The sequence below is a fragment of the Lissotriton helveticus genome, chromosome 12, assembly GCF_964261635.1.
Source record: "Lissotriton helveticus chromosome 12, aLisHel1.1, whole genome shotgun sequence".
NCBI lineage: Eukaryota > Metazoa > Chordata > Amphibia > Caudata > Salamandridae > Lissotriton > Lissotriton helveticus.
In genome coordinates this window covers 593,195,347-593,217,586 of record NC_136073.1, presented here as the reverse complement: position 1 = coordinate 593,217,586, position 22,240 = coordinate 593,195,347, and the positions used below count along the sequence as shown (strand labels likewise).

Below are 22,240 nucleotides of genomic sequence, written 5' to 3'. Positions count from 1 at the left end.
CAAATTATGCAGCAGATGAGGGAATATGCGGCAAATGCAGGAAATCCATAACTATACGCAAAATGCCAAAACCGCACAATTGCCTAATTCTAGTGGCCCTGACTATAAATACAAAGTTCACTATTCCTCTGCACAAACTAGGGTTCAATTATGTATCGCTCAGCTTTAACACACACCAACATCTACAGTGATGGTAGTAGCTTACTGAGGTTTCATAACCTGAGAGTTCATTTATCACCAGTTAGTTTAATTAGCATTTATTATCCAATTAAGCTGTTATTGCATTATTTTATACACACTTGCATGACTGAAAACACAAAATACTTGGGCTTTTTATTTTTTTTAAAGCAACATCTTTGGCTCTGCCAGCACATCAGGGGCGCAACTGGTCCCAAACTTCGGGGGGGGGGGGGGCTAACACTCCCAACCAGGGCTGGCCCTAGCACTGGTCGCACACGGTGCAACAGTCTTTTTTGGTGCCCTCTCTCCCATTTCCTCCTTCTCCATGAATTCCCCCAGTACCACTCACCATCAATAGACCTCATCTCTCTATAGCACCTTTCAGACAAACATTTCATTTTTTTATAGTGCTACTCATAGTTTACTCACACTCAGTTTTGTGATCTGCATGGTACACATTCTTTGTAGCAGGCACATTAATCCTCTATGCTGTGTGGGTGGCAGGAGTGCCCATGTGAGTGCACGGTGAACAATGCGATAGTGTGAGAGTAGGGTAAGAGGATTGATTGCAGTGTGAGTGAGGTGACCATATGATTTTGGGTGCGGATGTAAGTGCAGAGTGGGACGAATGAATGCTTGGTTAGTGATGGGCTTGTTTGAATGAGAATGCAGACTGAGCAGTGAGAGGGATTGTTGAGTGAAGTGTCAAATGAGTGCAGGGTGAATAGTGTGTTCGTGTGACTTCAGGGTGAGGTACAGGGTGAACAGCACAAGTGCATTGTGAGTGCTGAGTGATCGTGGTGAGTGCAGGGTGAGCGGGAAAGTGAAGGGTGAGAATGAGGAGTGACTTGTCTGAATGCAGGCTGCATTCCCAGACACTTGAAGTAAATCAGCATGTTATTTACGGCAGCGTAGGGTTTCAGATAGAAGTTAAATTATTGCCATTATGGCATTAATCAGGGATCGAGGGTTAAGGAAATAAATGTGCTGAACCTGCAACAGACTTCCAGCCTTGTGATTAGTGTTGCCAGCTCATTATTTTGATGTACAAAAATAAACAGTCACCTAAAGCCGTATTTTATGCACATATCTGTGCATACTTCGAACAGCAAATATAAATAGAAAGCACTTTTAATTGTGTTCTAGGGCGGCCTGAATGATTCATGACTGATAATTAAAGGGAACAAAGACAGGAAAGTCACATTACAAATGAATACTTACTTTTTTATTTATAACCCTATTTAGTGTCAAGATGAGTTCTTTGCAGGTTTTTTAAACAACACATGGCTGGCATTTTTCTTTAGAGCAACCCTACTTTACATTCCTTGCCATGATATGCATTCTCACACAAGTAAATGTAAAATACGAATGTAAGGAATAGGCAGAGTGGGGGCCCAGGGGGTACTGGAACCAGAAAAAACAACCCTTTGTTACCAGTTTACAAAGGTATGTAAATATGCAAATGGTCTTTAAAGACCTGTAAAAAACTCGGGCGTGCCGGAGATAAGACTCCAGACACTGCCCAGTCAAGCCCACAGCAGCACACTCACTGACCTCCGGCCCCACGGCACTCTGATTTCACGTCAAGGACTTCTGAGTAAATAAAGACAGCCTGGAAATGCAGCAAATCAACATTGCCGCACTTTCAGGCCATCTTCATTTACATGTACTTGCAGAGGCATTTGCGTCCCCCCCTAGGAACCCAGCCACGCCCCCACATGGGGGCACGCCCCACAGTATGAAGACCTCCACAATAAAGGGATCAGGGTCACCGTGGAAATAGTACCTACCCTTATTTCGTTATTCACAGAATCACACACACACAGTATGAAGCAGAGTGAACGCTTTAAAATTAAAAGTATTTATTAATACAGGGATAATCCGTTTCTCTAAAACTACAATACAGAATATTATAAAAACAGCAATAAGACATGTTATAAACAACGAGAATACAACAAACATTTCTAGCATTGTAAAAATGTCATTTTAAAACATTATCTAGAACCTAACACCCTAACGCCTACTTATATCCGCTATACTATGAGAGCACAAAAGTCTGACAACTTGCAATCTAGAGTTACTTGGGAAGAAGAGAAGTACTACATACCTTGTTGACATCAAAGGCTGCCTTTATCAGTGGGGGCGTTCCCCGCAAAGAGCAAACACCCACTGTTGCAGCAGTCAGTCGGTCTTCCTCCGAGACTTGGCTTTATTAGCTTCAGGCGAGATGTAGCATCCGCTAAATGTGAAGTGCGTTGGAAAGTGGTGAAACCGTCTGTGGTAGAATCTAAGGCGATAATCTGGGCAAAGGACCGCTCCTGATAAGTGGTCAAGGGGCAGTCCTTATAGGAAAATCTGACGTAGATTATATGCTTCAAGTTATGTGTCTCAGACTTTTCCCTTATGAATATAAAGCAAAAGGATGTCAATTCAGACTGCATTATTTTGGTTATATGTCTGTATGTGTTCTTATTTAACCCTGACATGGTAACATTTGATCCAGACGATTTCGCATTAGATGTTATATCTGTCATTAATCAAAGAACTTGACGATATCACAGTTTCTAGAAAGATGAAGGCGTGGCGACATCTGCGTTAAAAGGCAGACATGAAAATGATTCTTCATTATTCAGGGAATATGGCGATGTCCATTGTCTGAGTTAATGAAAATGGCGGCCTCCATAAGCTAGGTTGGAGTCGGGTCTTGTATAAGATGGAGTTGGCCCTTAGGGACTTAACGTCACCAAATGAACCAGGCACCTGAATCATCCAGTCCTATCACTGTTCAGATCTTGGCAGGCCAGCTATTGCCCTCAACTACATCATTGCACTCACATTTTGGTCCTGGGGAGAATGGGGCACTGTTCTGTTTGTTTTCAGAGTACTGTGTGTCCCTCAGTAGCTGGTCTTGCTCCCAACCCGATCTTCAGAGGGATCAATGCTTAATATGGATAGCACATCTGAAGTGAGAAGGATTGAGTGAGGTGACAGGTCATAGATCACAGCAAGAGCAGGTTTAAGAGGCTGAACTCAAAGATGTTGTTCAAAAATAGAGAATGTTGTCAGCCACATGATTCTGTCTCCTTGCTTCAAGGCAAAAGTTCAAACCGGTTTCTTTCACACTTTAATTTAAAGCCTGATCTTAGGCAGGAGAAAGGAGAGAAACACATAGGCCAGTCTTGAAAAGGATAAACTCTGAGACAACCCCCTCCAGTTTGGGAAAAGAAGACAGAGCACACGGAGGACCTAAGTCGGAGAGAAGAAGAAGGCGTGGTTAAAGGCTATGTTGTTTCCTTCCAGTGAGCTTGGCTGCTGGTCTGAACAAGGACCCTGTATATTATGATGATAGCCTATTAAGATGAAAGGTCATCATCAAAACAAGGATACAAGGTTACCTGGGTTTGAGAGAAGAAGCAAGAAGGCTGGTTAACCTGACACCAAACACAGTCCCTTCTAATTACCAATCTTAACTTTACAGCCTACTTAATATACCTTAATCATAGTCTGTTCTTTCACTCAGCCATTGCCAGTGAGCATCTCTGGACATTTCTGTTCCTAACTTTAACATATTGGACAATTATGAAATGCTGCTTTCTGTATGATATGATATTACATTTGTGAAGTTTCATCATTTCATAAAAGTGGTTTATCAATACATACTGATGATGGGATTAGCTGTGCATGATTTTGCTCCTTAAATTTAGACACAACAGTTGTTGATCCGGACAGACCACTACCATCACCACCTATGCAATGTACTACCTAAGCACACAAAAAGGATTTCAGTCTTGGAATATAAGCACAGAATAGATAGCTAGGTTTTACTGATCAAATACCATTTACAATTAGCACCCTCGGACCAGGCAAGAAAAGACACCCAAATAATGGTCTACGTATTCAATTATTTGGGGGATTTTTCTTATCCCAACCACAGATATGTTTCACAAAAATGTAGGAGATTTAACATTCATCACACATGTAAGTGGGCTACACCAGTATATCCCGCAAGGCATTCTGCTTCAGTACTGTACTAGTGAAATCTCCTTGTAGCCATTAAAAAAAAAAAAAAAAAGTGGCACAATGGATAAGGGTTTAGAAGTAAAATATATAGGATAGGTCCAACATGTTCATATTATAACATATTCCCATACATGTCGTTTTTTGGTATGATAATAAACGTTATCTTTAAAGTTGGAGCATTGACAGCAGTAATACTAATTTCTGGTCCAGGGGACCCTCCTTAGTAGTGTTAAGCACTAAATTGTTCCGGCCTTGCAATACAAATCTGACCATTTTGGCAGGTCAAACCTGCCAGAATTTAACAGGGGATGACCATACATTGTTTACTGTAATATGCACATTTTGGTGCTGTAAGTACCAAACTCTGCATGTTGTTCACCAAAAACTCAGAGTATGCAATAATGATCTAATCCGATAAATTTCTGAACACTTCAGATAATTATCGCATCTGACTTGGGTCACTTGTAGTCAGGCCCTTAGTGGATGAAGTGGAAACGTGTAGGCTCCATAAGTGTAGGAAAGAATGTGAGTATATATTACTGATACATCTTGGTTTTCTTCTCAGATCTGTTTGTTGGCCAGTTGAAAAGCTGCCTCAAGTGCCAGACCTGTGGTTACCGCTCGCCTACCTTTGAGGTTTTCTGTGATCTCTCGCTTCCAATTCCCAAGGTAATGGCTTTAAGGATGATTTTTGCCTTCTGCATCTGTACACCTCAACAATATTTTTGAACTAAAGTTTTATTAATTGACATGGTTGTGAGGTGGCCATCAATTTTTTTTAATCTTCTTTTCTGCATGATCTATCTTGTGTTATAGGTCAGGATAGTCACTGTATTGTAAACACAAGTAGTATCAATGAACTCTCAGAAAGGTCCCAAATGTTCAAAATTTTTATCGGTGTGTGTGTGTTGTATGTGTGTGTCGTGCATGTGTGTTGTGCATGCTGCCCTGTTTGATGAGCCATAGTATTTTGCCCAGTCAGTCATGTCAACATATCTCTGTGAGGCAGGCTGGAAATATTCCTGTTTGTGTTGCCCATTTCAGAGACTTTTACATTTTGGTCAGGATGGGCCAGGCTTCTTGCTCTGCATTTATGGATCTATTTTGCCACAAAAGTTTTATTTGGTGAACTCATTTAAGATTATGAACACTTGCATCAAAACATGGCTTCCCCCACATCCTGAAATCCGAGGGATTGATAGTGGCCTCATGTGCATGAGTAGAGTCACATTGTCCCCTTCTGAATTTCAGAAAAGGCTGGGCTCTCTTCCACATTTGTTTGAAAGTTGGTCAGACTCCCCTGTGTTAGGAGATATGGGGAGTGCTGTGCTCATTACATGGCCCCTCTCTTCATCATGAAAGGGGCGGCAAACACTAAACTACATGTTAGAGGAGGCATAGCTATGCACATTTGTGTTTTTTAGTGGAAAATGCATGGATCTTCCAATCTATTTATTGTATTCATGGTATTTAAATAGCCTTGTCTCAGCTATAGATTTCAGCAGAGTGGTTTACATGCTTGTCAGGCTAAAAATACCAGGCATGCGTAGTGCATCTACAGATGAGACCAGGGCACACATTTACAGAACTAATATATTTTGTGCCTGGGGCAGGGGAGGTTTCCCAAAGGTGCACCATAGGAGGGTTGGTGGGTATTTGAAGGTGTGGGGTCATCAAACTGTAGGTCATAGGAAGGAGGTGAAAATCTGGACTTAAAGTATTTACTGAACTTTTCTAGAGAGGATGAAAATTTGAGATATAAGGTAGGTTTGTTCAAATGTTTTGTGACATAAACCAGAGAAACTAGAGTCCGTTCTGTCTTGGCCTTTTCAATCTTGAGCCATGCAGTGTAATTTCGCCACTCTGTGTGGTGACCTTCATAGATAAGAAGCTGGTCTATTAGGTAATCTGATAGTTTTTCGAAGCTGTGGGGATTAGATTTGATACGTGCTGGAAGGAGTTGCCATAAGAAGTCGGGTTGGGGATTGACATAGCTAGGTAAGCATTAATGGTTTCCAGTGGACAAAGGTTATCATGGACAGCAGAACAAAATCATTACTATGGGAAAGTCTTTTAGCAGGTTCATTAACATCATACTTCTAATGCTTCCTTTTTCACATGGTCCTTGAAGGAAATATTAGAATCTGAAAAAAGGTAATGTGGCGTAAGGTAAGATGGGAAGCCATTGCAGTTGAAATGAAATGAAATGAAAATGAAATGAAAAGTGGTATTTATAAAGCGCGTGGCTACTCCAACAGAGTGTTCCGGCGCCAACCAAATTAGATTTAAGTTGTAGGTTGGAGCAGTGCACTCTGTCTTGGTTGAGTAGAACCTATTCTAGACTGTAGACATTCAGATTTGGATCCTATCAAAGCAGGTTTGAAAGCACTGGATATCATTTTCTGACACCACATTATAATGTTGGTATAGTTGAATTGGCTAAGGGTATTAGTTGTAGAGCAAGATGTTTTGTTGTTTGAGTACCGCCCTTGGGGCTTCCATATGTAAATTCACATCATGAATGTGAGTATGGATCCCTTTGGGAATCGTACATGCTTGATTGTGGAGAAGAGAGAACCTAGAGGAATCCGGTTTAGCAAATTGCTCTCTTGAAAAAGTTGTACAAATCCAGCATAGTGTCAAAGACACTTGTCAGAAAGTTGCTATTTGGGCCGAACGGCCAATGGTTTCGAAGGTCTTGGACAGTTGTTGGAGAAATAGAACAAGTAGTATCCTCGAAGCACTGTCAATTGCCAGTTTATTTGTTGTGTCTTCTACAGTGGATGTAGAGCTCTGATTGATGGGTTAGAAGTAGATAGTGGCAGTCAGTGGGGTGTAGGCTCTGGAAGCCGAAAACTCTCCCTAATAATTTTCCTATAAACGAGGAGGCAGCTAATAGGAAGGTATGTGGAACGTGTCCAAGTCGATGTGAAGTTTCATACAGTGGTGAAATAACAGACTGATTTTCAGAGGTGATTGCGCTGATTCGGAGGGAGAAACTGGCAATATCAAGGAAGGCTATGCTGAAAAAGAGGGTTCTCCATCATGAGATCTTCTTTGATATTCATAAACAGATGAATGTGTCTTCCCTTGCGTATGATCCTGGTATACATTTTAAAATTTCCATTTCTATAGGCGTTTTTCCATAGAAAAAGAATACCTATAAGAGGCACTCTTTTGTCTTTCATATTCACATCAAACTGTACTTTGTAAAGAATCCTATTAATTCTTTTTGGTTTAGGAAAACAACTTTTCCGCCCAAATACAGAGCAGAAAAAAACTGAAAACCTCCCATTGGCACTGCTTTTAATACCGAGAATAAATCAATTCAGCTGTTGTAAATGAATTTTAGAAGGTTCACTGTCCCATCATGCCTGATTGGGCACTTGGCCAGTTCACGCTTCCCCTTCAGCAAAGATCCTGTAGCACTCCAGCTTTATAGGCTTCATTTCTTACCTAAAATTAGTTGCTTAAGGAAACCTTTGGTTTCTCTCAATATATTCAGAGTTTCAACAGTTTGTCTCTTTTCCCTAAAGCTAGGTTATTTTTTCCAGGGTTTTCTTGTCATGAGGAGTCTTTTTTTTCAACTGGTTATACACTGCTATGACATATCCTTATGACAAATGCTATTCCTATGGTGAAATGAAGCTTCGCTGGACAAACACATAGGGTACTATCCACAAGGGTACACTGTGTCATAAGTGTATGGTTGCAGTTGATTTTTTCTTACTTATGCCTGTCAGGAATTCACAAAGGGATGCCTGGCAGACGTAGAGACCTCAGCCATGAGTGCAGAGTTTTCTGGCCCAGGAAAAACTCACTCTGCGGGTGAGAAAGAGGATGTTCCAAGGTCTTGTTTGCCTTGGAATTTTGTGAACATCTACAACCAAGAACATTTGTCTGTATTTACATACTCCTCTCCTTCTACTTTCCACCCTGGAAGAGGTTGGATGTTTTTCTCCAGACAGGGAATGTGTCAAATCATATTGAGGGTGGGAAGGGGAATGGACCACACCTATATTTGTTGTGGTTGTGGGAGAAAGGCATTCTCCATAGGAAAAATTATTTCACAATGGAAAAAAAGAAGGAAAAGGTGTGCAGGTGTACATGTGTGGAGTTCTTTACAGTGGAGAACTCCACATGCAGTGAATAGAATCTGGCTGTGGATGTCACATGTGTCGGGTACCCCACAAGTCTTACCTTCTGCTTGTGAAGTAATCTCGCAGAGACGACATGAGCTACCGCCACCGTTCCCATCTTACCCCAGCAGAGGCAAGTACACTAACCAGGATGGCGATGGGATCAGGGAAGGAAGCTAGAGATGATGGGGATGGTGTCCAGAAGACCAATTAAAGGACCTCCCTCTGTCCGGGGAATGTCCGGTGAAGCACCGTCTGGTTAGGGAAGATAAGGAGAGAACCTGTCACTATGGACACATACAAACCCACCACTCCTCATGAACACACACATGCGCAATAGGTAATCACCTTGCAATGGAAGCACCATGAAGCAAGGAAGTCATCAGCAGAAACGGAAACAATGTAGCGCTCCTGCACGTGTATAGTGGAACCAAGAACTGAATTGCTAGCCCTTGAGCAGGGAAGGCAGATGAACTGAATCCCTATATACAAGCGCTCCTGAAACACACTAGGAAGGTGTTGGCGCCCCAGCACGATAAAGTGCAAACAAAAACAATGCGCTCCAGCCCGGTAAAGTACTAACAAAACAAAGCACTCCTGCGTGCAAAAGGTAGTTGTTGGCGCCCCAGCACGATAATGTGCAAGCAAAAACAAGGGCTCCATCGCGGTAAGGAACTAACAAAACAAAGTGCTTCTGCGCGGCGCTAGCACAGGGGAACAGGAGCAGGGTCAGTCAAGAAACAGAGGCAGCGCTCCTGCGGGATACCTGGTAACTGCGTCCAATGCTGATTAGGGCATCCGATGTCGGCAAAGGCGTTAATCCGAAGCGCTGAACTGGCGGGAACTTCAGCGGTTATGCATTTTCCCCCAGATGCGCTGAATGCCGTGACGGTGACTTCCGGTAGCGGAAACTAGACCGCTGACCGCATGTCCGTCGGAAGTGGGGCAATCCTGCTTCCACATCGTTGGAGGAGCACACACCGCAGTCAATCGGGGAGCATGAAAACCCCACCAGGACCATGACAACATGACCTTTGCAGAACCCGCACTTGGGAACCTTTGCGTATTCCAGAAGGCAGGAAAAGTATTTGCATGTTGAGGGATATCTCTTTCCATATTTTCCCTAGTTTTATTGCGAAGCTGCCACACAGTTTTTTGAGAGATTTCTATTACAATAACCAATATGATATTTGTCAGAAGACCACGAGTTGTTGAATCACGCACTCCCTTGTATTCAAATTACTCCAGTATGTTTGATTTTTATTACATTTGTGAGCGTGCGCTGAGGTATCGTCCCCTAAACCCGGGTGTATTGAAATAACTGTAGGTTGCACTTCCTCACTGGGAGGTGTTCCTCAATGCGCACTGTCGGTGGTCCAAAGGTAATATCTTTGCTCAAATAATCGAAAGTAGTCCAAAGTTGCAATCAGTACTTCCTTTTAATGTATTGTGCAATGATGTGTACTAATTATTTTCATGAGGTCATTACATAATTTTCTTTAATCCATTGGTGGTTATCCATAATGTTTAGAGCACATTAGTTTTAGCCCCAATGCATTTCGGGCAGTGATACCGCCCTTCTTCAGGGGGTAAATTCCTAGAGAAATAGGAGAGACGAAATGAGACTACTACGATTCTTGCAAGTGGTTGATGTAAGTAACCAAGTTAAAAATCGAAGACCGGATGTCTGATTAGTATAGAGTGAAAGCTAAGGTGTCGGGTAATCCATTAGGTAAAAAAATATGTGTTTGAGCAGTGATGAGTGAAGCAAATGAGGTGCAAACAAGCAGCGAGTTTTAACACAAGTGCCCAAGTGAAACGTGCTGAATAAAAACAGAGACCTATCATGAAGGTGATATGTGATTCAGGAGTAGTGTGCCGTCATGCCGGAGAATGCGGCATGCTGCGGATGCGCTTTTGTGCTGCAGGTTAACTTTGCCAATTATAATGGATTATGGGTAAAAACATATCATCATGCCAGTGGCACTCTGTAATTGCGCGTTATAGCAGTGGGACTAAAAACCAGGCATGCTGTTCTGTTTATAACATTGGCGTACGAAAAAATCAAAAGTGCTACGACGTGCGTTAGTGCAAAAAACTAAAAAAAACGATATACTGGTTTGTGTGTAACACTGTTAACATGTGTAAAAAATCACAAGTGCTGCGAGTTACCTGAGTGCGTGTCGTTTAGCACTCTCAACCCATGACCGAGCTCATAGTGAGGTGCCCTGTAACTGACGCCATATGTGCCCGTAGTAGTGAAAAGCGAAAAGGGTGCAACCGTAGTAAGAGTGAAAAGTGAAAAAGTACTAATGCCAAAATAAATGGTTGCCATCTTGAAGAGGGAAAAAAACGATATTGACCCTAATGTGAGGCGGGAGAAAGTGTGTTAGAAAGAACCGAATATGCTTGTAAGAAGTGGTTCAAACACCGCGTTTTGTGTATAAATACATTGTTATACACTAACCAATCAGAATTGTAAAGGTTACAAAAGAAATTCAAACACAGCATTTTGTGTATGAATACAATGTTATAGAATAACCTATCGGAATTAGAAAGGTTACACAATAAACAAGGACTAGATGAACAAAGAAACAGGAAAAGTTTTGAGCGGGAAGATTAGGAAAAGAACAAAAAAGGAAAAAAGAGGAGAAACACCACAGTTAAAGGAAATTGGAAAATGTGGGTAAAGTCTTAAGAACAGACTTGAAGGAAAAATAACAATTACAACAATTACACTTAACTGGGAGAGTTGAAAGGGAAAATTGTAGCAATTGAGAAGGAAAGAAAGTTCAAGTGAAATGGAAAAGAGGGGACCCAACAGTTGGGGTTCAACAGTTGGGATTCACTGGAATAGTACAAAAATGTTAAATATGCGAGTAAATACAGGTCCGGTTAATCACAAAAAGCAAATTAATTCAATTAGATCATTGAGGCCATGAGGTACCAATGAGTTCTTCTTTTTGATCCAGAATGTCTCAGGTTGTAACAAAAATGTTCGGTTATCTCTCCCTTCTTTGATATCCACGACTTCACATACTAGGAACCGCAGTTGACTAATGTTATGATCATAGTTTGTAAAATGAGTGGCCACTACAGATTTCGGGTTTTCATTTCTGATGTTACTTTTATGTTCGTTTAATCTAATCTTGATTTTTCTTTCAGTTTTGCCAATGTATACCAGCCCACATGGGCATTTTAGTAAATACACTTGATTTTTTTAATCACATATGGCTGTGGTGTAGAGTTTAATGTTGTGACCTTTAGTCGGATGGTTAGTGGTGTTTCCCCTGATGATGATGTTACAGTTCCCACAGTTGTAGCATGATATCGTGCCTTTGTGTGTGGTAATCAAGGCTCTTGAACTTTGTGCTCTGAGCAACTCTGCCAAGTTCCTGCTTTTCTCATATGCAAATAGAGGTTTGTCTGCAAAAATGTTCTTAAAGTCAGGTTCTACTTGAAGCATTGGCCAGTGTCTTAATATGATCTTTTTGATGTTCCTGCTCTCTGTGGAGAATTTGGTCACAATAACTGTTCTAGATGTTTCTGTGGATCGTTTTTGTGTAGTTAACAGCTGAGTACGGGATACTGTCACCACCCGGTTAGTGGCCTTAGTCTGAATTTTTTGATGGGTAACCGCGATTGTGGAAACGGTCCTCCATGTTGGACAGTTTTCTGGAAGTAGTTCTTGATCAGACATGATTATCTTGATTCTGAGTAGTTGAGAGTACGGTAGGTGTGCTTTGAGAGCTGGTTGGTGAAAACTATTAAAATGCAGTAGATTGTTTCGATCTGTGGCTTTTCTGTATATGGCAGATTACATTCTCTGGTCTTTAATATAAATCAGGACATCCAAAAAGCTCATCTTGACGTTGTCAATGTTGAAAGTGAACTTTAACCGGTCGTTTACTGGGTTCAGCTGGCCGATGGCTATGACTAGCGATTCCTTAGGACCCTGCCAAATCAAAAATATATTGTCTATGTACCGGAAATATGCCAGCAAGTGTTCTTTCCAAGTGGTGTTGTTCAAGACGTCCAGCTCAAATTTGTGCACGAACAGGTTCGCGTAGCTGGGGGCTGCACAGTTCCCCATAGATGTCCTGATTAGTTGTAGAAAATATTGGTCTTTGTGGATGAAGTAGCTGTGGTACAGGGTGAATTGAAGCAATTCCAACAAAAATATTTTAAAGACCTGATTGAGATCAGCCTGTAATAGGAACATTTCTATTACTTCTATGCCTAAATGATGGGTTATCAAAGTTTTCAATGCTGTCACATCAATGGTACATAAAAACATATCTTCATTCCACTTTATTGAGAGGTTCTGAATTTTTGTCACGAATTCTATGGTGTCCTTGATGTATGAGGACATATTTTGTGCAAACTCCTGTAGGTGTTTGTCTAAATATTTGCCTACCGGTTCATTAATTGATCCTCGTGTCAAAACTATAGGTCTCATTGGTGGTTTCAATAAGTCTTTATGGATTTTAGGTAGCATTCGTAAGGTAGGGCATTTGTGAAAATCTTGAATCAAGTATCTGCAATCCATTGCACTGATGGTACCTGCGGTGATCGCTTTGTCGATTTTTTTCTTTAAGCTTACGTTGAAATGTCTCGGTAGGATTGTATCCAATTATGAAATATGTGGTTGGGTCATGTACTTGTTCAGCAATTTTCTGGTTGTAATAAGATGTGTCCATTATGACCAACGCACCTCCCTTATCTGCTTTGATACATACAATGTTCGTGTTATTAGCTAGCCGTTGTAAAGTGCTCCTGTCTTTCATGGTGAAATTGGATTGTTTAGACTTGTTTTTTTTAAACAAATGCTGTAAATCATTCTTAACTAGGGTCTTAAAAGTATCCAATACCTTATGGCTGATTGGTGCCATATATGTACTCTTGGGTTTTAGCCCTTTGAGAGTGTTTTCTGTTTTTTCAAAAGGTTCTGTGATGACATTGTCAAAGAAATGTCGCAGTCTTGAGGAGCGCATAAATCCGTATAAACTCACCTCGGCCTCTAAGATGTTAGATTTATAAGTCTGTACGAACGATGTTCCTTTTTGTAGAACTGCAACCTCGTGTTGGTTCAAGTGAGTTGACGAGGTGTTAATCACCAAATTGTCTATTTCATGGGCTATTTCTGACTTCTGGTTACACGTTTCTCCATTGGAAAATCGGATGTTGTTCCTCCTCTTGCTCCTCCTGGTTCGTCGTTGCCTGAGTGTCCCATTCCTAAAAAAGGAACCGCAGAAGACATCATTGTGGTTGAGGTGGACGCCGTCGATGTAGTATCCAAGCTGGGGTATTCCATTTGGCTAGTGGGTCTGTGGCTGGGTTTATTGACTTCAGAATCACTGCTGGCGGGTGATGTGTCGGTTTCAGATGATTTATTCGGAGGCCTATTCTGTCCCCTTCTGACTTATACTTCGGTCCAGTTGTATACCTCTCCCAGCTTGTAGTCAATGGTGTCCCTGCGGAATTTGAGGAGTTTTCGTTCCTTGATTTCCTGAGTGTGTCTAGATAATTGTTCATTAATGTCAGGCAGAACCTCCGACCATTCATTGGTGCTTAATTTGGTGGATAATTCGCTTTTTAATTGGGTGATTTTGCTACCCAGGTCCTCCAAGATCTTTGCTAACTCCTATAATCAATAGAATTAAATCCAATGAACACTTGTTGAGGATCCCATACCATCTGTCAATAAACTTGGGGTCATTTTTTGTTTACACAATGATGGTTTTAACAAGATTCATAACCCTCTTGGGATGAGTTGTGCATGGTGGTATTTTATCTTAAGAACAACAAGGGCACCCAATAAAGGGACCTTGGGAGTAAAATCTGAAAATAACAATAGTCCCTTACAAGCAAAGATATAAGGTTCAATAAATATAGACACAGTCGTAACTATATTGGTTTGACATGTCCAGCCGGACAGTGGTCTAGTATTTAGTCTTTCAACAATGTATGAACAAATACAGCACAAAATTACAAAGTGGGGCACAAACCTGTACCCTACTCAACAAATATTCAACGTACAAATAGAAAACGTGGAAACACAAAGGGCTTTTAGGCAAAAGCTTATGGTTCCGTTATATATACAGTTTAAATTGTCCAAACAGAACATCAATAGCACCTTTACAATCCAAATGATATTTAACTTAATAACTGTGTAAGGTGCACAGTTTTGTCGACGGCGTTTCGATCCGTTGAGAGAAATATGCGGATCATCATCAGGACATACAATGAAGGCCTAACAATAAAAAGCCTCAATTGCCTAAGGAAAAAAGGGGGGAGAAGGAGGACAGTAAAACCATTAAGGTCAGCATTTGCCAAGGTTCATAACAGAGTTCCTATTCGGAATTAGATGGTTATCATGCAGCACATACCAAGGGTATGGCGTGAAATACAGGTTAGGAAGTAAATAGTTGCGGAAAGTGATTTCAAGTGCCTAGCGAAAGCAACGGCGTACAGTATAATACAAGGTAAGGCGGAAGAACAATTATAAATTGAGGCGGAAGAACAATTAAAAATTGAGGGAGAAATGCGTGTGATGTGCGTGACTCCAGAATGGAACGGATTGGAATTGTGATATGACTCCAAGCTAAGTCGGGACGTGACGCCAGAATAAGGCGGTGGCGGTCGCGTAATAGAAAGACAACGACCCTTGTGTCAGTGACTAAGGGTGAGTTGGTGAATGGAGGCGAACCGAAAACGGGAACGGCAGGCTTACCGTATCAAAGCCAGCCAAGGAAATAGCTCTAGGTATGGTGACGGAAGATCAAAAGTGATGGCCGGGGCCCCTGTAAGAAATGGATAATGAGACTAGTGCCAGGTATAGGGGAACTTCGAGGTGCGGGGTGGAAGTGGCAATAGGCTTACCCGAATGAGGGTCCACCAGCACGAAGCGTCAGGGCAGTTAGTCCAAGGTAATTACAAACGCTTCAGTTATGGCATTGCGCCAGAAATTACAGAAAGGGGGGAGTCAAGGAGGTGCCAGACCTCTCAGCTAAGGAGGTGCCAAGGGAGCCAGGATTCGGACTTACCGGTTTCGAGAAGCTGGGATGCACACTTGTGGTGCAGCGATGACCGGCATGTTGAGCCGAGTGCTCTATAAACAATTTGCTGCCGCGCGATTGGCTAGTGGTGTCACGTGCAAGGCTTAAACATAAAGGAGGGGTGCAAGTGAAGTTAAGTGAAGTGACTACGGTGGCCATCTTAGGATGGTCAATGTAGTTAGGGTGAAGAGGAATAACCAATGGAATAAGGCAACAGAAGTGAAGGGAAATCAATGTAGAGGTAAGGAGGGGGAAAGAGACAGAAGTAAACATATATAATATACAGTGATTAGATGTTCAAGTACAATAGGACGTGGACACTAAATCAAAACTTCAATTAAAACAGAGGGCTATGGCAGCAATATCAGTCCAACACACAGTGTTAAGGATCATTTAGATCAAAGGGGTCCAATCCTCAAGCAAGTTCAAGCCAGAGTTCAAGCTATCAGTCTTTAAAATCCACTTAAGTTCCTCTTTGTTCAGGATCCTTGAGAGATCACCTCCCCTTGGGGGTACGACAACCTGAGAGATCACGGTCCAGCGAAAGTCGTTTTCGGTATGTCCCTTTTCAATAAAGTGTTCAACAAGGGGTGCATTAGCTGTCTTGCACCGGATCCTACTCCGATGTTGTGAAATGCGCAACCGGATTTTCTGTTTTGTTTGTCCCATGTAGATCATGTTACATGGGCAAAAAATGGCATATATTAGGTTACACGTGTTACAGTTAGTAAAAGACTTGAGTGTGTTCTTGACATTTCTAAACACAAATTCCTTACATTCGATCGTGTAATCACAGACAACACAATTTCCACACTTGGAGTGGCCTTTAAGGGGTGCTAGGGACCACAGTTCATGTAATGTGGGATTGGGATTGTGAGTGGAGGGAAGTGCTGCGTGCACTAGTTGGCCTTTTATATTTTTGCTTTTTTTAAAAGCAAACATGGGCATCTCCTGGGGCGCTAGAGGGCGCCGGGCAAGATGTGAGGCTCTGCCGAACCGGGATAAAATCCTTATAAATATCCTGCTACTCATGCCTCTACCGAATTCCAACTCGGTAGTTACTGGAAAATACGGCGTTTAGTGCTGAAAGAAGCCGTCTGACATCGCCGTACATCGAGCCTGTACTGAGTTTCTGCCGAAGACGGGCGGAGACGGAGCTGCGCATATTGACGAGCGGCCCTGCACACGGAGCCCGTCTGCCAATTTTGGGCGCTGCGGTTCCTCGGCCTGACTGTGGGAGCTGCGAAGGTGATCGGAGGCGCAAGCTGAGGACGGCGAGTGCAAGCCTCCTCGACATCGGTGGATTTGGCGGCCCTGACATCCGGAGTTCGGACCTGCTGGGAGCGGTGAGTGGGGTAGGGGTCTAGGCTAGCCCGGGGCTGCGGAGGCGGCGCTGGGCCGCACTAGGCCGCTCCGCGCGAGCTGTGACCGGCGGGGGAGCAGGCGGGGTGCTGTTTAAGGCGGCTAAGGAGTGCTGGTGCTGGGGTGCGGGCCGTGTGGCCGCGGAGGGCAGCGGACTGCGACGAGGCATATTGTGTGGTCTGGAGAACGGAATACCGGCCCTTCTGCCATTGCGACATTTAACACTAGGCGGGAGTTGTTGCTGGGCTGAGCTGGGTGACGGACGTGGCCTGGAGTTGCCTCCACGTGGGACCGGGCCTTCCCTGCGACACGGATTGCACGGCAGGGGGGGCTCACCCTGTGGGTTTCTGCTGCTGAGCTTGGCTGCGGTGCACTGAATATACAATGGGCAGGACTAAGCGAAACCAACCTAAGATCAATTTTGAAGCGAAGAAAACTGCGATGACCTCCTCGCAGGCGCTTCAGGACACTGAGTCCTCCGGGGCGGTTGGTGGTACCCCCAACTTGAAGGCCACGCTGCTAGCCATGCAGAAAACGCTGCAATCCATAGAAGGCACCATGGAGGCGGTCAATCACAGGCTTGACCACATGGCTACACAGTTTGACCGCCAAAATGAACGGATGGGTGAAGTCGAACAGAGAGTATCAGCCACGGAGGACGGTCTTGCCACGGTTACAACTAAGGTTTTCAACATGGAGCGTGTGTTGGCTGTAATCCAAGCCAAGAATGAGGAGTTGGAAGGGAGGTCCAGACGCAATAACATTCACGTTACTGGCCTGCCTGAATCTACAAATGTTGGCAAAATGGAGGAGTTCATGGAACGCATGCTGGTGGACATTTTTGGTTCGGATCACCTCTCCCGAGTATTTATAGTGGAGCGTGCACATCGGTCATTGGCGAAACGACCAGTCCCGGGGGCGCAGCCGCGTCCTATCATTGCCCGTATTCTCAACTATAAAGACCGGTATGTCATCTTGCGTCTTGCACGAGAGAAAGGCACCATAGAATATCAGGGCAACAAACTTGAATTTTATCCTGATTTCACCGTAGCGGTGCAGACGGCGAGGAAAGAATTTGCCCAGGTGAAACAACTTCTTCGCGCCTGAAAATGTCCCATATGCCATGTTGTATCCGGCTCGTCTTCGGATTGGTCCTCCGTCGGACAACAAAATATTTGCCTCTCACAAAGCAGCCATGGATTATGCCAAAAAAATTAAAAAGCGTAAGAGGGACTCGACTACGGCGCAATGGGGAGGACGACGTATAAGGCGAGGTGGCATAAAAGGCTGTTCTTATGCGGATACCAAACTGCTGCCTTTCGCATTCTAGGAATGGAGTTGCTGTTCAGGTCTGGGTAGTTTTACTTTTTGGCTGCTTTTCACTCAACTATATTGCATTACGGACGCAGTGACTCTGGCTACTTGATCTGTACTGCAGCTGCTCGTACACATGGAGGGTGGTTGGTATATATGGTTTCTTGAAGTTACAAGACTCATTCTATAGTTCCAATGCATGTAATAACTCAATTGTCAGATTGCAGTGCTGGTGGCCATGTTTGGGGGGTGGCTGCTGATCTGGTATGGCCACTGGTGTATTGTTTAATGTGAGCTACATACTGAAATGAGGAGATGAGGTTGACATTTCTATGGCACTGCCGACTGTTCTGCGAATATTTACTTTGATATCCTTATGACTATGGGGTTGGGGTGAGGGGGGCGGGAAGCAGTTATGACATACCCGGTCTGCTCCCAAGTTCGTTGCGGACGGGAGTTGTGCGCCTCTAGGCCCCCACATATGGGTGTTCCCCGCACAATACTGGTTGCACTGTTGGGGTTTTTGGGTTTGGGGGGTAGGGGTCAGCTTTGGCAGGTTCGGGGTGCTGAAGTGGGAGGAGGGGGGACAGGGGGTTTTCGGGACTTTCAGGGTGGGATGGTCTATTTCATTGTCTGTGGCGGGAGGTTGGGATGGAAGGCACGAAGGTTGAGGCGATGTTGGTCACACTATTGCCTTGCCTACAAGGCGGTCACTGCTACTTCTAATTTGTTCGATTCATGTTGGATTTGCACTGGTGGTTGGGCACTGGGGATGATTTACAGTTGTCAAGTTATTCTAGAGGGCTGGACAAAGGGATAAGGGGGGTAAAATTACCTGTCTTACCTGGAATGTGAGAGGATTGAATCGTCCACAGAAAACTAGACAAATGTTAGCATTTATGAACAGGCACGGTGTACAGGTAGCTTTTATTCAAGAGACACATCTTAGGGGGAGGGCAGCTGAGACTGTGGGTAAGCAATTGGCTGGCACTAGACTAGCGACTAGTTACTCGTCGTATGCACGTGGAGTTATGATCCTCATTAAAAAAAAATTGCCGTTTGTTCCACTACACGAGGATATTGACAAAGATGGCCGGTATATCATACTGCATGGTTTACTATGTGGCACATTGGTTACACTGCTTAACGTATATGGTCCGAATATTGACGATCCGGACTTTTATGTTGGGTTGTGGAACAGAATTTACAAGTTACCCCCCTCGGCCATCATTTGTGGCGGTGATTTGAATGTCACTCTGGACGGTGTATTGGACAGAAAAACTGATAACCCGTATATGCATAGGAAAGCGGCTGCAGCGGTGCGTGATGGTATGAGTGGACTTGGGTTGGTGGATGCATGGAGGTTAGGACATCCCAAGATGAGGGAGGGCACATGCTACACATCGGCGCATGACACGTGGTCGAGATTGGACTACTGGTTGGTTACCCGGGATGTCAGTGGCTGGGTTATGACTATCAGACACCTACCTCGCACGATCTCTGATCATGCTCCTGTTTGCATGGAGGTTTGGATGCCATCGCATGCCCCAGCTCCCTTCTCTTGGCGATTATCTCCGGGGACCTTGACAGACCTGGTGATGCGCGAAAGGCTGAGAGCACTTATTGAAGAGTTCTTTGATAAGAATGTTGGATCTGTTGAGAGTATGTGTACGGTATGGGAGGCGTTCAAGGTGACCATATGGGGAGCATGCATAGGTCTGCAGTCCGGGGTGCTTAAGTCATTAAGGGACGCTATGGCGAAATTGGAAGTGGAATTGCTATCCCTTGAACGACAGCTAGAGGTACAATTGGACGAGTCCTTATTGGCAAGCATTCGACTGAAAGTGACTGAATATAATGCATTAGCTGATCAGGAGGTCCAATTCCTCTCTAAACACACTAGGGCGCGTTATTATGGTGAGGGGGGACGCCCAGGGCGAGGCTTAGCGGATCGTATTAAAGACCCATGGGCTAGACACTGTACGGTGCAGGAAATAGAGGACGGTGATGCCACTGTGACTAGTACTACTGGTATTCTTGATTGTTTTTCGAAATGCTATGAACGGATGTATGAGTATAGGGAGACGGCGGGGGAGGACGAGATTGCACAGTATTTTGAAGATATAGCTCTGGTCTGGCTCTCGAAGGGCCAACAGGATTTTCTTATGCAACATATCACGGAGGGGGAGTTTAGGGACGCGATAGAAGCCCTGCCGTGTGGCAAGGCTACTGGGACGGATGGGTAACCATCCGAATTCTATAAAGAGTATGCTGATCTCCTGCTGCCCCGTCTGGCAATGGTGCTGGAGGAAGCTATGGAACAGGGTCAGCTGCCGGCTACAATGCGAGAGGCACTTATAGTGGCACTACCTAAACCGGGTAAGCCGCGAAATAGGTGTGAGTCATACAGGCCCTTATCTCTTATGAATACTGATATAAAAATTATTGCCAAAGTGCTGGCGACACGGCTGCGCCTGCTTCTCCCGGTCATGGTGTTGCCAGATCAATCTGGATTCATCCCCCTTCGGTCTACCACTCACAATTTAAGGACTCTCTTTGCAGTACTACATCTCCTTAAACCGGAATTGGCTGCGGTGGCTGTTATGCTAGATGCCGCAAAGGCCTTCGACTCGGTTGCATGGCGATATATGTTGGCAGTCTTGCACCGAATGGGAGTACCTTTTTTCTTTACCTCACTGATCACTCTGCTTTACACGAACCCTATGGCGCGAGTAAGAGTTAATGGACATGTATCGGATCCGTTCCCTGTTCAGAGAGGGACTCGACAGGGCTGTCCTCTCTCGCCTTTGTTATTTGCTGTTGTATTAGAACCTCTTGTGTGCGTTCTGAGGCAGAGATATGCGGATGCTGCCCTGAAATTCCCTCTTCGATCTTTGGCGGTGTCCATGTATGCCGATGATATGGTCCTCTTTGTCCGAGAACCTGCCCGATATCTGGAACCCATACTTCGGGAGTTCATTCGGTTTGGGCATTACTCGGGCCTCTCCATCAACTGGGAGAGATCTATTCTGTTGCCATTCACTGATAGCGCGCTGTCTTTTCCCTTGGAGTTCCCGCTGGAGTGGGCGACGGAACCGGTGCGTTATCTGGGGGTATGGATGCATAGAGATGGCCAAGAAATTTTCCGGGCCAACTACGGAGTGGCCGTTTCAAAACTGGAAGATCAGGTGGCGCGTTGGATTCGGCTTCCTCTTACCTTCGCCGATCGAGTATCTCTGATTAAAATGGTGGTTCTTCCGAAATTTTTATATCTTTTTGTTAATATACCGCTTCCGTTGCGCTCGCATTTCTTCACTCAACTGCGATCCTTGTTGATTACCTTGACCTGGGCTGGAAAGAAGCTGCGGGTGAAATGGGAGGTGCTGACTAAACCATATGAACTGGGGGGCTTCGCCATACCAGATTTGAAACTTTACTATCTTTGCGCTCAGGCACACTTTGCCACCTACTGGCTGTCGGCGCCTCCATATACACCTCACGTGGCACTCGAGGCCAGTGCGGTTATGCCGATTCCCCTCAAGGCAATGCTGGTCAACAATCATTCGGTCTTTGATAAAAAGGAAGTGGATACGGTGCAATCTACCACTAAAGCTAGGCGTGAATTAGGCAGGCGAGCCAACAGACTACCATTATATGCCCCGAACATGCCGTTGCTGTATCACGCGGAGATATCTGTCTCGAGCGAGGTCGGGGCTCTACAGGTGTTGCAGGAAGCAGGGTTGCATACTGTGGGTGATCTTTTCCCGGGTGCGTCATTCCTCTCATTACGGAATATGACGGACCGGTCCTCTACCATCGCTATGTCTACGTTTATCTACGTTAGGCTTCGAGCTGCCGTTCATGCTCTATATCCTACATATCCGGAGGAACCGCCGGCGCTGGGAGCATTACAGTTGCTGTACACCACGGCGGATAGAGTGAGATTGCTGTCTAGACTATACCGTGTCTCGCAGGAGGATGAGGGGGGGGGGGGGCTACAGCAGCCAAGGCTAGATGGGATGAATGCTTAACAGACCCGCTAACGGAGGATGAGTGGTCGGAATGCTGCTCCATGACTGGGGGGTTTGTGGCCAACGGCAACTTTCGCCTTATTCATTACAAATTTCTGCACCAATGGTATTACACCCCAGCACAGTTGGTTAGATA

The 22,240-nt window shown here is 44.3% G+C and overlaps 1 protein-coding gene across 4 annotated transcripts in view; it reads left to right on the top strand.

The window, feature by feature from the left end:
• USP21 (ubiquitin specific peptidase 21) overlaps positions 1 to 22,240 on the top strand; it is a 480,681-nt gene that overhangs the window by 329,015 nt on the left and 129,426 nt on the right. For all 4 annotated transcript variants that reach the window (XM_078669158.1, XM_078669157.1, XM_078669160.1 and 1 more), the window contains one exon: positions 4,766 to 4,869. In XM_078669158.1, coding sequence (XP_078525284.1) covers positions 4,766 to 4,869 — 104 coding nt within the window. The remainder of the gene's footprint in view (positions 1 to 4,765; positions 4,870 to 22,240) is intronic.